Source organism: Phyllosticta capitalensis, assembly GCF_038381095.1.
Source record: "Phyllosticta capitalensis strain CBS 128856 chromosome Unknown BKA78scaffold_10, whole genome shotgun sequence".
In the NCBI taxonomy this organism is placed as follows: Eukaryota; Fungi; Ascomycota; class Dothideomycetes; order Botryosphaeriales; family Phyllostictaceae; genus Phyllosticta; species Phyllosticta capitalensis.
The window spans coordinates 873,740-885,544 of NW_027117448.1; the positions used below are offsets into that span (position 1 = coordinate 873,740).

General features: G+C 55.8%; 4 protein-coding genes and 1 non-coding gene across 5 annotated transcripts; 3 read left to right on the forward strand and 2 right to left on the reverse strand.

Moving 5' to 3' along the window:
- Positions 1 to 1,713: 1,713 nt before the first annotated feature.
- Positions 1,714 to 2,924, reverse strand: BKA78DRAFT_356027 (uncharacterized protein; the record flags this gene model as incomplete). Its single annotated transcript, XM_066892005.1, has 2 exons — positions 1,714 to 2,637; positions 2,697 to 2,924. The coding sequence occupies 2 exons, from the start codon at positions 2,922 to 2,924 to the stop codon at positions 1,714 to 1,716; spliced, it is 1,152 nt and encodes a 383-aa protein (XP_066740489.1).
- A 172-nt stretch (positions 2,925 to 3,096) lies between these two features.
- BKA78DRAFT_323464 (uncharacterized protein) lies at positions 3,097 to 4,504 on the forward strand. Its single transcript, XM_066889209.1, has one exon. The coding sequence runs from the start codon at positions 3,138 to 3,140 to the stop codon at positions 4,005 to 4,007; it is 870 nt and encodes a 289-aa protein (XP_066740490.1). The 5' UTR covers positions 3,097 to 3,137; the 3' UTR covers positions 4,008 to 4,504.
- A 342-nt stretch (positions 4,505 to 4,846) lies between these two features.
- BKA78DRAFT_272342 (cyanide hydratase) lies at positions 4,847 to 6,640 on the forward strand. Its single transcript, XM_066885529.1, has 6 exons — positions 4,847 to 4,980; positions 5,033 to 5,144; positions 5,193 to 5,334; positions 5,382 to 5,645; positions 5,693 to 5,990; positions 6,041 to 6,640. Exons 1-6 carry the CDS (start codon positions 4,945 to 4,947, stop codon positions 6,314 to 6,316), a joined length of 1,128 nt encoding a protein of 375 aa, XP_066740491.1. The 5' UTR covers positions 4,847 to 4,944; the 3' UTR covers positions 6,317 to 6,640.
- Positions 6,641 to 7,223: 583 nt separating this feature from the next.
- BKA78DRAFT_382608 (cutinase-domain-containing protein) lies at positions 7,224 to 9,086 on the forward strand. Its single transcript, XM_066893039.1, has 3 exons — positions 7,224 to 7,674; positions 7,744 to 8,034; positions 8,113 to 9,086. The coding sequence occupies exons 1-3, from the start codon at positions 7,468 to 7,470 to the stop codon at positions 8,782 to 8,784; spliced, it is 1,170 nt and encodes a 389-aa protein (XP_066740492.1). The 5' UTR covers positions 7,224 to 7,467; the 3' UTR covers positions 8,785 to 9,086.
- A 370-nt stretch (positions 9,087 to 9,456) lies between these two features.
- On the reverse strand, positions 9,457 to 9,573 carry BKA78DRAFT_t164. Its single transcript has one exon. It is a non-coding gene; the product is annotated as a tRNA-Leu (tRNA).
- Positions 9,574 to 11,805: the final 2,232 nt, after the last annotated feature.

Sequence of the window (11,805 nt, forward strand, 5' to 3'; positions counted from 1 at the left end):
GGAAAGATCAAATGACGAAGAGTATGAAAGAGAAGGCAATCTTTAATTCCTACCAGTCCGATGGGCACGCTGCCGGCCGACTGGCAAGTAGTCCCGCGTTGACGAAACAGTGCCATCTCTTCATCGCAAGCATGACGTCCAAACCAAAGCAATCATCGACTTGACGGTCATACGAAAGAAAGACTTACCTCGAGCCGCCAGCAGCGTAAAGCGACCCCATACTCACCTCTCATCGAGTCCCTCCTCCATCGTCCAAACTGTCGACCAGCCAAAGCCGCACGAGACGACGACCCACGCACGATCGAGCGCCCTCCCACCCATACGCCATCGTCTCCACCTTCGACACCCTTCAAGCCCGCCAAAATACCCACGAACCCAACGTCGGGGTGGTCACAGCCAGCAGACGTCTCGGTCTTGACGACCTGACGTTGAAAAAGAGCCGCTAGGCCAGGGTAGCCCCTGCGTTGCGCCAAGCGCAGGATCCGCTAGCGCGCCTGTGGGGGCGGACGTTTCCCGCTGCCGCTCCGGAACCACAGGGCGAGGCTGGGCGCGTGCGCGCTCGCTGATCGACTGCTCGCGGGCCTGAAGTGAGGGCGGGGCGGATATTGATGATGGCTGATGTCGCTCTATGATGCGGTGGGAAGAGGTCGACAGCAGATGTCATTGACAGCAGGAGCTGATGAGCTGAAAACGTCGAGCTACACGCGTGGACAACGAGCTACAGCAGATGGTTGAACACCACAAGGACCAAAGCCGGTCGCGAGCGATCGACAATGAGCTTCCAGCACTCAAGCTGCACAGCATTCAAAATCCAGAGCTTCGGACCGTTGGGGACGCTGTTGTAACACAATGTACGCTGCCGCCGCGGTGCAATGCCAGGCAAATGAGCGAGTGAGCATAAGCTGCCTAAATCAGCTCGAAAGGGAAGCTTTTGTCGAGCTCAAGTTAATTTACCGGACACATGAAAGTCAATACCACAGTCCTTGCAAGAACCATGCCACCTGGACGACCACGGCCAGCGCCGACGCTCAGCTTTTCGCGCCATCCCATCCCATGTCGTCCATCATTCAGCCTCGCACGAACGAGTCTCGTCCGCAGGCGATGCAGAGCCCGTCAGCGTGGCGACGGCGCTTCTTCTTACACACAACAGCGACCAGAGCGAGCACAAGCAAGATGGTCGTCCGGCATATGTTTTAGGCTTTCGGCAGGGTCGGGTGTTTCTATTGTTGTCCATGTCTCGCAGGGCTGCTAAGATTAAAGGCCGCCGCTTGATAAGGGAGTGAATGCTTGGCGACAAGGGAAATGCGGGGAGGCTCTGTTGATCGTTGTCAGACGGACGAGGAGTGCGCGATGAGGACAGCTGGTTGGTTCAACTCTGGATAGAATAGCGACGAGACTTGCTTTTGACGATTCACGTGGCATGCATGGGCATTCTCGATGAGTGTTGCAAGATCCATTCCGTTGAAAGCAACCTAGGACATGTAGAAATGATTTTGGAGGAAACATCTACGAGGAGCGAGCGTACGTCAAAACAAACGCTAGAACAGAAAGAACATTTGGTCAAACAATCAACCCAAACCAAGCTTCGTAAACTCCATGAAACGCCTGCCTCCTCTGGGCTTCTTGGCTGCCCGTAACCTGTTGGACTATTGGGGATGGATCTGGCAATGGCTTGGGATCCACGACGAAGAAATCAAGCGGTTGTCTATCCGCTTACTGCCTCTGCTCCTGCTCCTGCTCCTCAGCAACAACCTCCTTCTCCTGGTAAACTGGAGGAGCCTCCTCCGGAACGCCGTCCTTGGTGGCAGCTTCCTCCTCGTCAAGAGCAACTGACTCATATCCGCTGCGACGGTTGAACTTGAGCCAGACAAAGGCCATGAGGCTGCCGACCAGCCAACCGGTGGCATAGGTAAGAGCGCCAAAGGCAATGCCAATGACGATGGGAACCATGATACGGCTGACGAGGTGGATGAAGCGGGCCAGAGGTCCGTGACGGTGGTGGCGCATGATGCCGTGGGGTCCGTGGAAAGGCTCGTTGCTGCCAGAGCGGTGGGGAGGACGCTCGTCGTCGGACTCCATCTCGGGGGGAGGAGTCTGGGGGCGACCGGGCTTGGGAACCATCATGCCGTGAGGACGGCCCTTCATGCAGCCAGGCTTGAACTTGCCCATCTGGCCCTTCATGCTCTGGATACGGTCCGCAATGATCGACCGCCACTTGCAAAGGACAGGCCAATTCTTGCACTCCTTGTCATTGGCCTGAGGAGTCGACTCTCCAATGGGAGCGGCCGTCGTGATAGGCAGGATCGAGACCTGACCCTCGGGGTGCTTCATCAGCTTGATGGACAGGGCTGGGACATCAATGTGCTGAGCCTCGAGAGAAGACAACTGCAGGGTCATGGGGACCAGCTCATTGCCGGAGGAAGCGGTGACGGAGGGGTCGATTTCGAGAGCATAGCTGGAAATTCGAAGTGCCTTGTTGGTGTACTTGTTGATATTGGCGCGAATGTCGGTCAACGGGACGTCGGCCTGGACTTGATAGACTGGAATAGGTTGTGGGAGGGTGTCGAATGTAGGAGGGTAGAGTTGGACGCCGTTGAGTTCGACAGCGTGGTCGTCGACAACAGAAAAGTTGAGGAGCTGTGCAAGTGGCGTGAGCATTAGCCATGTCGTACATGTGTATTGCGGCCTGAGCTTACCAGCGAGTTCTCGATGCCATGTACCCAGACAAGATCTTCATCGAGGGAGCGGGCAAAAGGACAATCGGCACAGTCCAGCGTCAAAAGTTGGGAGGTAGGGTCCACGAGGCTGAATTCGCGGTCGGGTACGGTTCCAGCGATGCCGTCAGCGGTGGAGGGCAACAGGAATGCGGCGGAAGGCCCGGAGAGGGCGAGGGCGGCGCTGAGGCCAAGCATGTGAGACTTCATGATGTGCGCCAGATACGGGAGAGGTGAGAATGGGCGGATCAATGTGTTGATTGAAGAGAAGAATTTCGTGGAGGACAGGATTGAGAGTGAGGCTAAGGAGATGTCTGAGAGACGGGACAAAGAGGTAGAGTTTAGTTTGTTCTTCAAGTGCTCAGCCCCTCGGGCTGGACAGGGCACTTGGTCATCATCACGTGAAACAGCCGCGTGTCACGGATGGCAGAGGATGCCAGCGGACGCCAACGACCAACCACCTCGAACCCGACAACGACGGACAACCCAGCCGTTTCACCCGCTCCAAGTCATCCTGCAACTTTGTCTTCCCTGACGATGCAGCTGTGCGCAGCGTCGTCTTTTTGCGCTCGCCCGTTCAATAATTGTCTTTTCTCTCTTCTTCAATGGCCAACACTTCTCCATCGTCGTCGTCGTCGTGGCTGGTGGGCGCTTACGCGCGGCCAGAGCTCCAGGGGAAGATTTGACGCCGATCCATTGCTTATCGTTATCGCCGGGTCTACTGCCGGTTGCCGTCGAAGCGACGGGAGCTCCTTCGCTCTCGCACCTCACAGTCACATTTTGCCAGTAAAACCCTTCGTCCATTGTCAGGACTCAAACAAAAATCAAGGGAAACCAAGGGAGCTGTCAGTTGTTCCCTTCACCAGAGCCATGGGTTCATCGCCGCGGCCCATCCAGACCCTGACAGCAGCCAAGACTGTTGTCCCGCTTGGCTTTCCCAGTTGGGCAGTTTTTGGTGCGCCGCCCGTTGGTCATGACATCAGCCTTGCTGTTTTGGTTGTGTTGTTCTTCGACGTCTTTTGTTGTTCGTCTCCAGTCTCCAGTCTCCACAACTCCGCGACGACTCTCTGCTTGCTGTGCCCCTCAAAACACCTTGGCAACAACTCTGCAACACTGATCAATAGCATCCGCCCTTTGAGATTCCCATCACAAACCACGAAGGCTTGCTTTCACCGCGACCACCACAGCTCGAACTTGCTGCAAATATTTCGCTGGACAACCTTCAAGGCGTGGCCGACGAGGGAAAAAGCGATTTCAGTCCAATCATCCAAGATGGAACAGCTGCAGGCCTGATGACGCGGCTGTGACCAGCACTGTGGCCCTCCAATGATGAACCAGTTGCCTTGGAGTCGCAACTTGCCATCTTTTTGCCCCGGACGTTGCATTGACTCGCTTCTCGCATTGTCACTGTGAAACTCGAGTTAGCTATGGATTGGCCAACACCTTGGATCTCGCAGCGCGTCGTTTGTCTATGAGCTGGAAGGTGCCATCTCTCTCCTCATACAAACCGTCTGACCGGAATCCGTCGCCGTCGAAGTGAATAACAGGTAAGGCTTCTGGAGAATATTCCAGGTCGGAGTTGGGAGTAGTGGACATGACAGAATCGGCAGTCTGCCCCTGCGTATGCCCCGCACTTTGAGACAACACAACTGCATCGACCGACTTTGACTTGTCAAATGCGTGCGACACCGGACGAGAACCTATTGAGTTTAACATCACATCGCTGCGGCCAGGGTTGCGGTTCTCGCGGCATCAAGCGGTGATATCATGCCGACCGCGCGGCAGCCGGCGGCGCATTTCGGCATGTTCGGCATCTCCGCTTCTGGCGCTCAACGGCAACCCGCCGGCACATCTCCCGATGAACGCTTTTGGCAATATCGGCATGATGGTAGACTCGACTGACTGCTCCGTCCAAGGGTCCTACTATCGGCTCTCCGCACGCAATCTAGAGCTTATCGATCCTTCCCATTGGCCACATGCTGCCAAACATCATTCCACTCCCCACTGTACATCTTGTGTGATGGAAAGGCCTCGACAGTTGGCAAACTATTCGGCCTGCAAGATGCCTTTGTTCGGGCAGGCTCGGACGACAAGGTGCATTTTGCCTGGGAGGACTTATTCAAGCACAAGTTCAAAAGTCTATTTAAGACTTAGACAGATCCAGCTCTTCCTCTCCACCAGCAACAGATCCAACACATTCAGTTTCTAAACACTCTACCAAACAATCAAGATGCCTGCCAACATCACCAAGTACAAGGCCGCCGCGGTAAGATGAGATCCCTCACGCATCCTATGCAAAAACGCTAACAATCACTCAGGTCACCTCCGAGCCCGCCTGGTTCGACCTCGAGGGCGGTGTCCAGAAGACCATCAGCTTCATCAATGAAGCTGGTGCTGCTGGCTGCAAGCTGGTTGCCTTCCCCGAAGTTTGTATGTATCTGTGTACATCTTTGATCGACGGCCTCTAACCTTTTCAAGGGATGCCTGGCTACCCTTACTGGATGTGGAAAGTCACCTACCAGCAGTCCCTCCCCATGCTCAAGAAGTACCGCGAGAACAGCTTGGCTGTCGACTCTGAGGAGATGAGGCGCATCCGCCGCGCTGCCAGGGACAACTCCATGTATGCACCGTTCCGGCATTGCAGCCTGCGAAGCTAATTGCATACAGCTACGTCTCGATGGGTTTCTCTGAGATTGACCACGCTACCCTCTACCTGGCTCAGGTCCTGATCTCCCCTACTGGTGAGGTCCTCAACCACCGCCGCAAGATTAAGCCTACCCACGTCGAGAAGCTTGTCTACGGTGACGGCTCCGGTGACACTTTCAAGTCGGTCACGGAGACGGACATTGGACGTCTTGGTCAGCTCAACTGCTGGGAGAACATGAACCCCTTCCTCAAGTCCATGAACGTTGCCGAGGGCGAGCAGATCCAGTGAGTTTCCCAGCAAGGTTTGTTTGGCCATCACTAACAGTCCTTAGCATCGCTGCCTGGCCTATCTACCCCGGCAAGGAGACCTTGAAGTACCCTGACCCTGCCACCAACGTCGCCGACCCGGCTTCCGACCTTGTGACTCCTGCCTACGCCATTGAGACTGGCACTTGGACCTTGGCTCCTTTCCAGCGTCTCTCTGTCGAGGGTCTCAAGAAGAACACCCCCGAGGGTGTTGAGCCCGAGACTGACCCCTCGACATACAACGGCCACGCCCGTATCTACAAGCCCGACGGTACTCTTGTCGCTAAGCCTGACAAGGACTTTGACGGTCTGATGTTTGTCGACGTGAGTAGGGCCCACGATTTCAGCACAGGCCAGCAACTGACGCAGTCCAGATTGACCTCAACGAGACTCATCTCACCAAGGTGCTTGCCGACTTTGGTGGCCACTACATGCGCCCTGACCTGATCAGGCTGCTGGTCGACACGCGCCGCAAGGAGCTCATCACCGAGGCCGACCCTGACGGCAGCATCGCCACTTACTCGACCCGCAAGCGCCTGAACTTGGACCAGCCGCTTGACGCCCCCAAGCCCAAGGACGGTGGCATCGTTGGCGTCGCTAAGCAGAGCGACGCCGCCAAGGTGCCCCAGGAGTACGGTGGCAAGCTCTAAACGACGTTTTCTTTTGTCTCAAATTGTTTACGAACTGTCGGCTCTGGCCGCACGTGGCAAGGTCTTGAACGAAGGCTGAATTTGTAACACTTGTACATATTACGCGATTTTTCTCCTCTCATATCCACTCTTTTCCTTTGCTGCAGTGTCCGTCTTTTGAGGGCGTGAACAAGCACGTACTCCAACGCGATCCATTGGACACGGTCGAGGGCTTTTGCTAACCAGATCAAGATATCACACGCAGTGAGTCGAACCACTCGCATCATTCCTAGGTGCACCACTCACATCAGACACACCAAAACATCACCATCTCTATCGCCTACTTTTTCTCTAACCATTCATCCAAAAACAACTCCTAAGCTTCAACGAAGCTTCGATGCATGCATGTCTCAGCGCTCAAGGAGAAAAAGGGCTGGCCCCTGTCTCACATCACGAAGCTCCAGCCGCAGCCGCAACATCATCGAAATCCTTCCAGAAGGCCGCTACCGACGCAGGTACCCCGCATCGTACATGTATCGGGCTAGCGAGCGCCTTGTGGCTGCGCGGCAACTACGCACGCGCCCGCGATGGCGTTTAGGCACACCGACGCGGGACCGCCACGTGCGTCGAAGATATAGCGTGGCGATGGCACATCCTAACGGCTGAGAAAAAGAAACATGATGCGAGCTCAGCACCGAATACGATACAGCATGAGAGGGGACTAGAGAGGGTGGTGACGGCGACGATGTGGACTGAGGGCCTGTATGCCTTGCCTCTGTGCAACCGTCTCGAAGCCACGCTCAACTTACTTGAGAAAAGGTCTGATCCAGGTGGTGTGGTTGGATGGTTGTCCTGAAAGTCGTGGTGTGGACCAGTAGAATGTCTTTTGGGACATTCGGTGCCGAGGGTGCTACTGCAGGCTGGTTTAGAGAACGGTTAAGAGATGGTATAAGAAGAGAGATGGAGACGGTGTGCTTTGGGGGACATCAGCATCAACAGCAGTACAGCAGCAGCACTCCTTTGCCTCTGCCTTTCGCTCGGTCGTTCGGTCTTGCTTCATTCGTTTGCACGCTCTGAGAGCTGCTCCGCGATCTTTACTCGCCTGTCCTTCGAATTTGCCCCTGCAAGAAATACCACGCCTTCCTTGGACATCTCTTCTTAGAAAACCAACCATGAAGACCGCAGTCCTTTCTACCGCTCTCTACGCGGCTCTCTCTGTCGCCGCGCCCGTCCCGGCTGCAAGTGCCTCCGACTGCAAGAGCTATACCTTGCTCTTTGCTCGTGGTACCACGGAAATGGGCACCATGGGCTCCGTCGTCGGACCGTCGCTGTCCACCAAGGTCAAGTCGGCTCTGGGAGAAAACAACGTCAACGTCGAGGTAAGTGTTCAAACCTACTCCACTCCAACCCCCCAAGCAATCCAGACACTAACACACCAAACCAAACAGGGCGTCCAGTATGCGGCCGACGCGGCAGGCATCATGTCGGAGAGCATGGGCACGGGCGGCGCGGGCACGACGGCCATGACCAACCTGGCCAACTCGTGGCTCTCCAAGTGCCCGGACACGAAGCTCATCCTAACGGGCTACAGCCAGGGCGCCATGCTGGTCCACCACACGGCGACCAAGCTGGGCAGCAAGACTTCGAGCGTTGCGTGTGCCGTCACCTTTGGCGATCCGTTCAAGAGCCAGAAGCTGGATGGCATTTCGGCCTCCAAGTTTAAGACTTTTTGCGCTTCGGTAGGACCGCGCTCTCCTCTTCTTGCATACGTTCTCGCTCTTCGCATATGGCGGCCTTGCTAACACGTTGACAAACAGGGCGACTCCGTCTGCGGCACCAGCCTGGGCGGTAGCTCCTCCGGTGTCTCCTCCGGGGGCGACACATCGGCCAGCACATCCGGCCACTTGGGCTACAGCGCCGACACGGGCACGGCGGCAACCTTCATCAAGAATGCCGTCGGCTCGAGCTCCAGGCGTGAGCTCGTCGGCCTGGAGGCCACCGCAACGACGCTCGAGGCGCGCGACCCCCAATTCAGCCTGCCCAGCGGCACTGGCAGCGGCCTCGGCGGTCTGACCAGCGCCCTCCCATCGGGTCTTGGATCGAGCACTGGAGGCGGTCTCGGTGGTCTCACCAGCGGTCTCCCGTCGCTTGGTGGTTCTGGTACCGGCAGTGGTCTTGGTGGACTCACCAGTGGTCTCCCTTCTCTCAGTGGTTCCTCTGGAAGCGGCATCGGCACGTCGACGCTCGAAGCCCGCGACCCGCAGTTCAGCAGCCTGGGCGGCTTGGGCAGTCTCGGTTCCGGCACCGGCAGTCTGGGCTCCCTCTCGACGCCGAGCTTTGGCTCCCTGGGCGGTTCCAGCGGCACCTCGCCGTTTGGCAGCTTGAGCAGCCTGGGAAGTGGCAGCGGACTCGGCTCCAGCCTCGGCGGCTCGAGCTTGGGCTCCGGTCTGGGATCCAGTGGGCTCAGCGGGTTGAGCAGCGGGTACTAAGCAGCGCTGCGAGGGCATCGACACGTTGCCGTTGCGCCGGAAAAGGGTTGGTTTGGCGGATCATCAGTGAGGGCCAGGCTTGCTGGGCGAGCGCTGCCCACCAACGTACATATGCCGGGGGTGACGCTGCTGCTGGACAGATGGTGGTGTATATTATCGAATACATGTATACACTTTAGGGGCAAGTAACGGGACAGGCGGTGGATGGTATGGCAGCGTTTGCGATTTCCTTTCGTACACTCCTTTTTGTGGCTTGTTGGCATATCTCTCTTGTAGTTTTATGGAATAGACCTTGTTGCTGCGGTGTTGAGACTGCATCTTGGATTCGTGATGATGTTTCAGGGGTAGATAAGTTCAAGGGGTTTGTTGGCTTGAAAAAAGTTTCTGTATTCGAGAAGTCGACTCGAGGGGAATCCAAATTCCTCGCATTAGATGAAGAGAGAAAAAATCGACGGGAGAACAAACGCGTCGCCAGCACGTCCCCGCCCGCCGTGCCAAGCCCATGTCCTGTCCCACCCTGTCCCGCGCATCACTTGTATCCGCCCCTCTCCGCCCCACCATCCCGCCCGCACGTCCCCACCCGGACCCCCCCTCAAAAATTTTCAACACCACACAGCCCCCCATCAACTCCACCACACACACTACCCAGCCAAAAAGACAAAAGAATAATGTTGACTGCTGTGAGACTCGAACTCACGAAGGGTAACCCAACTAGTAAGTTGGTTCCTTAATTCGGAACTCTGTTCAGATGTCCTGAAACTAGCGCCATAACCACTCGGCCAAGCAGCCATTGATGGAATGTCGAGATGTTATGTTAGTTTATGAAATGAGAGCATACGAAGTGGGTGAGAGAGGAATGTGAAAGAGGTCGATTGGTGGGTTTTAAGGGTGCTTGAGAGGTTTTGGAGGCGTGATGGAGGCGGGGAAGATCGAGGGGGAAGGATTGGAACAGGAAGAGAATGATGTTTGAATAGTTGACAGGATGGAGATTTCGCGAAAAAAGTGCAATTGCAAACCTCAAAAGTCAGTCCATCGTCAGTTGAAAGCGCTCCCAACGGCCGACCACCGATCACGATGTCTGATAAAAGGAAAACGAGCAGGAGCTACGGCGCAGCTCAGACCTATGCGCCGTCATATTGGTATTCCTCATGTGTCCCAAGCACGTCTCGACGTACCGGGGCAGACCAAGGTTCGACCAAAAGGCAACGACACGGACGACTGACCCGGTGAGAACTATCCGATAGGAGGTAGGCTTCTGCAGCGGGTTCTCCTTCTAGATGCCTCCCGCAAGAGTACATGGCAGATTACTGATTCAAGCCTACAGATGTCTCGGATGCAAAACATTGCCCAGTCGTCTACCGGCCAGTCATAATGATGGCCAAAAGAAAGCACTCTGGTTCGCGTCAGCCTCCTCAAAATCCTTCTTCACTATACGATGTTGCTTGATCAATAGAATGATTGATTTGGGGCTTTGAAGTCCCGGCAAACCCCTGCGAATGTATCTAACTACAGGAAGCTACTGCAGATGTCTCGCATTGAAGTTCGACCTCTCACCCAGAGGGATCCGGGCGCGGACGGTAGGAAAGCTTCATTTGCTCCACGGCGATTTGGGTGGATTGATTGGCTTGCACCGCCTCGTTTTGTGCGCGCGGACGGTGAACCAGATTGGTATGCTACACGCGGTCCGCACCAGGTTCTGCGCGCGAGACGAAGCCGCCGTCTTCTTTCTTGATGTCCGCTCCACCACCGTCATTGTCATCGCCGTCCTGCTCTTCAGTCTTCACGCGCACGCCCTCGTCGCTGTCGTCAGACCACTCAGCCTCGTCGTCGCTAGGAGACTCTGCCTTGATGATGAAGCGAGCGTCTTCGTCGTGGTCGTATCGTGCCTTGGGGATGGTGTCGTTGTTTTCAGCCTTTATCGCGGTACCGTCGGCCCTGGAGACACAATTAGCAACGAATCAATCGAGGCCAGTCCCCTCCTGCCAAGTTTCCACGTACTTGCGCGCCATCTTCGCCTTGTCCTCTCTCTTTCGGTCCAGCTTCCGACGGAGCCACTTGGGCATGCCTTTGCCGTGAGGTTTCTCTGGCTGTCCCATTGGTCAGCCAGTTGTTTCCTCGATTGTAAGATCATTGATTGCGTTCGACGCACCCACATCTCGGGATTGTTTGGGAACTTCTTCTGTGCTGCTCGATACTTGGCGCGAGCCTCTTTCAGTCCCGGCGGCATTGCCATATTGAATAAGTGAAGGCGGTGAAAGGCGACAGTATGGGTGAAATGGTTGGAGCGGTTATCGAGTTGTGGGGTGGGGTGGAAAAGTTGGAGGCACGAAGGTAGGAAGGAGGAAGCAGCAGGGTTGCGCCTAACATGCTTTGGCCGAAGACGAAAAGAGGAAGGGACGGTCAACCGAGTGTGCGCCAGAAAGAAGATCTTGTTCAGTCAGCCGAGACAAAAAGAGGAAGGCACGGTCGAGTCAGTGTGCGCAGAAAGAATATGTTGTTCAGCTGGTCTTGAGCTCCTCTTCTCCGTTCTGGAGCTTCTCGTCTCCATCTCCTGGCGCAGCACGGCGAGGGGACGTGGCAGCCGTCTTTGCGCGGAGGAGTTCATTCAGCTGGCCAACAATGGCTTCGAGGTCATGCCCGATTTCCTCAATGGATTTCACCATGGCAGCATTCTCGGCTTCCAAAGCGTCGTACATCTCTAGCAACTCGTAGAATGCGGCTTCCATGGCGTCAAGCTGCTCGAGGGGCGACGACATTGTGATGCTTGGGTAGCAGACTCCTTTCGTCTTCTACTTGTCGTGTCGCTCTGGTGATGAGGCGAGAATCAAGTTTTGGATTGATTGATCAGGCGCGTAAGGCGCGTATATCTATGGGAGCAAAACAGAGAGATCTCTGCCTGAATGTGCCAGAATCAGCAGACCATGTGAGACAGTCGGGCAGAGCACAAAGAGTGGAATCTTCTAAGGCGTTCATCTAGAGCAAGGCAGTTGTGGAAGGAGTAAGGTGCCGCCAGAAGAGGCA

Coding starts and splice junctions, on each gene's coding strand:
- BKA78DRAFT_272342 (XM_066885529.1), top strand. CDS start 4,945: ATGCCTGCCAACATCACCAAGTACAAGGCCGCCGCG. Junction 5,145..5,192: donor GGTTGCCTTCCCCGAAGTTT/GTATGTATCTGT, acceptor AACCTTTTCAAG/GGATGCCTGGCTACCCTTAC. Junction 5,991..6,040: donor ACGGTCTGATGTTTGTCGAC/GTGAGTAGGGCC, acceptor GACGCAGTCCAG/ATTGACCTCAACGAGACTCA.
- BKA78DRAFT_323464 (XM_066889209.1), top strand. CDS start 3,138: ATGGCAGAGGATGCCAGCGGACGCCAACGACCAACCACCTCGAACCCG.
- BKA78DRAFT_382608 (XM_066893039.1), top strand. CDS start 7,468: ATGAAGACCGCAGTCCTTTCTACCGCTCTCTACGCGGCTCTCTCTGTC. Junction 7,675..7,743: donor AAAACAACGTCAACGTCGAG/GTAAGTGTTCAA, acceptor CAAACCAAACAG/GGCGTCCAGTATGCGGCCGA. Junction 8,035..8,112: donor TTAAGACTTTTTGCGCTTCG/GTAGGACCGCGC, acceptor GTTGACAAACAG/GGCGACTCCGTCTGCGGCAC.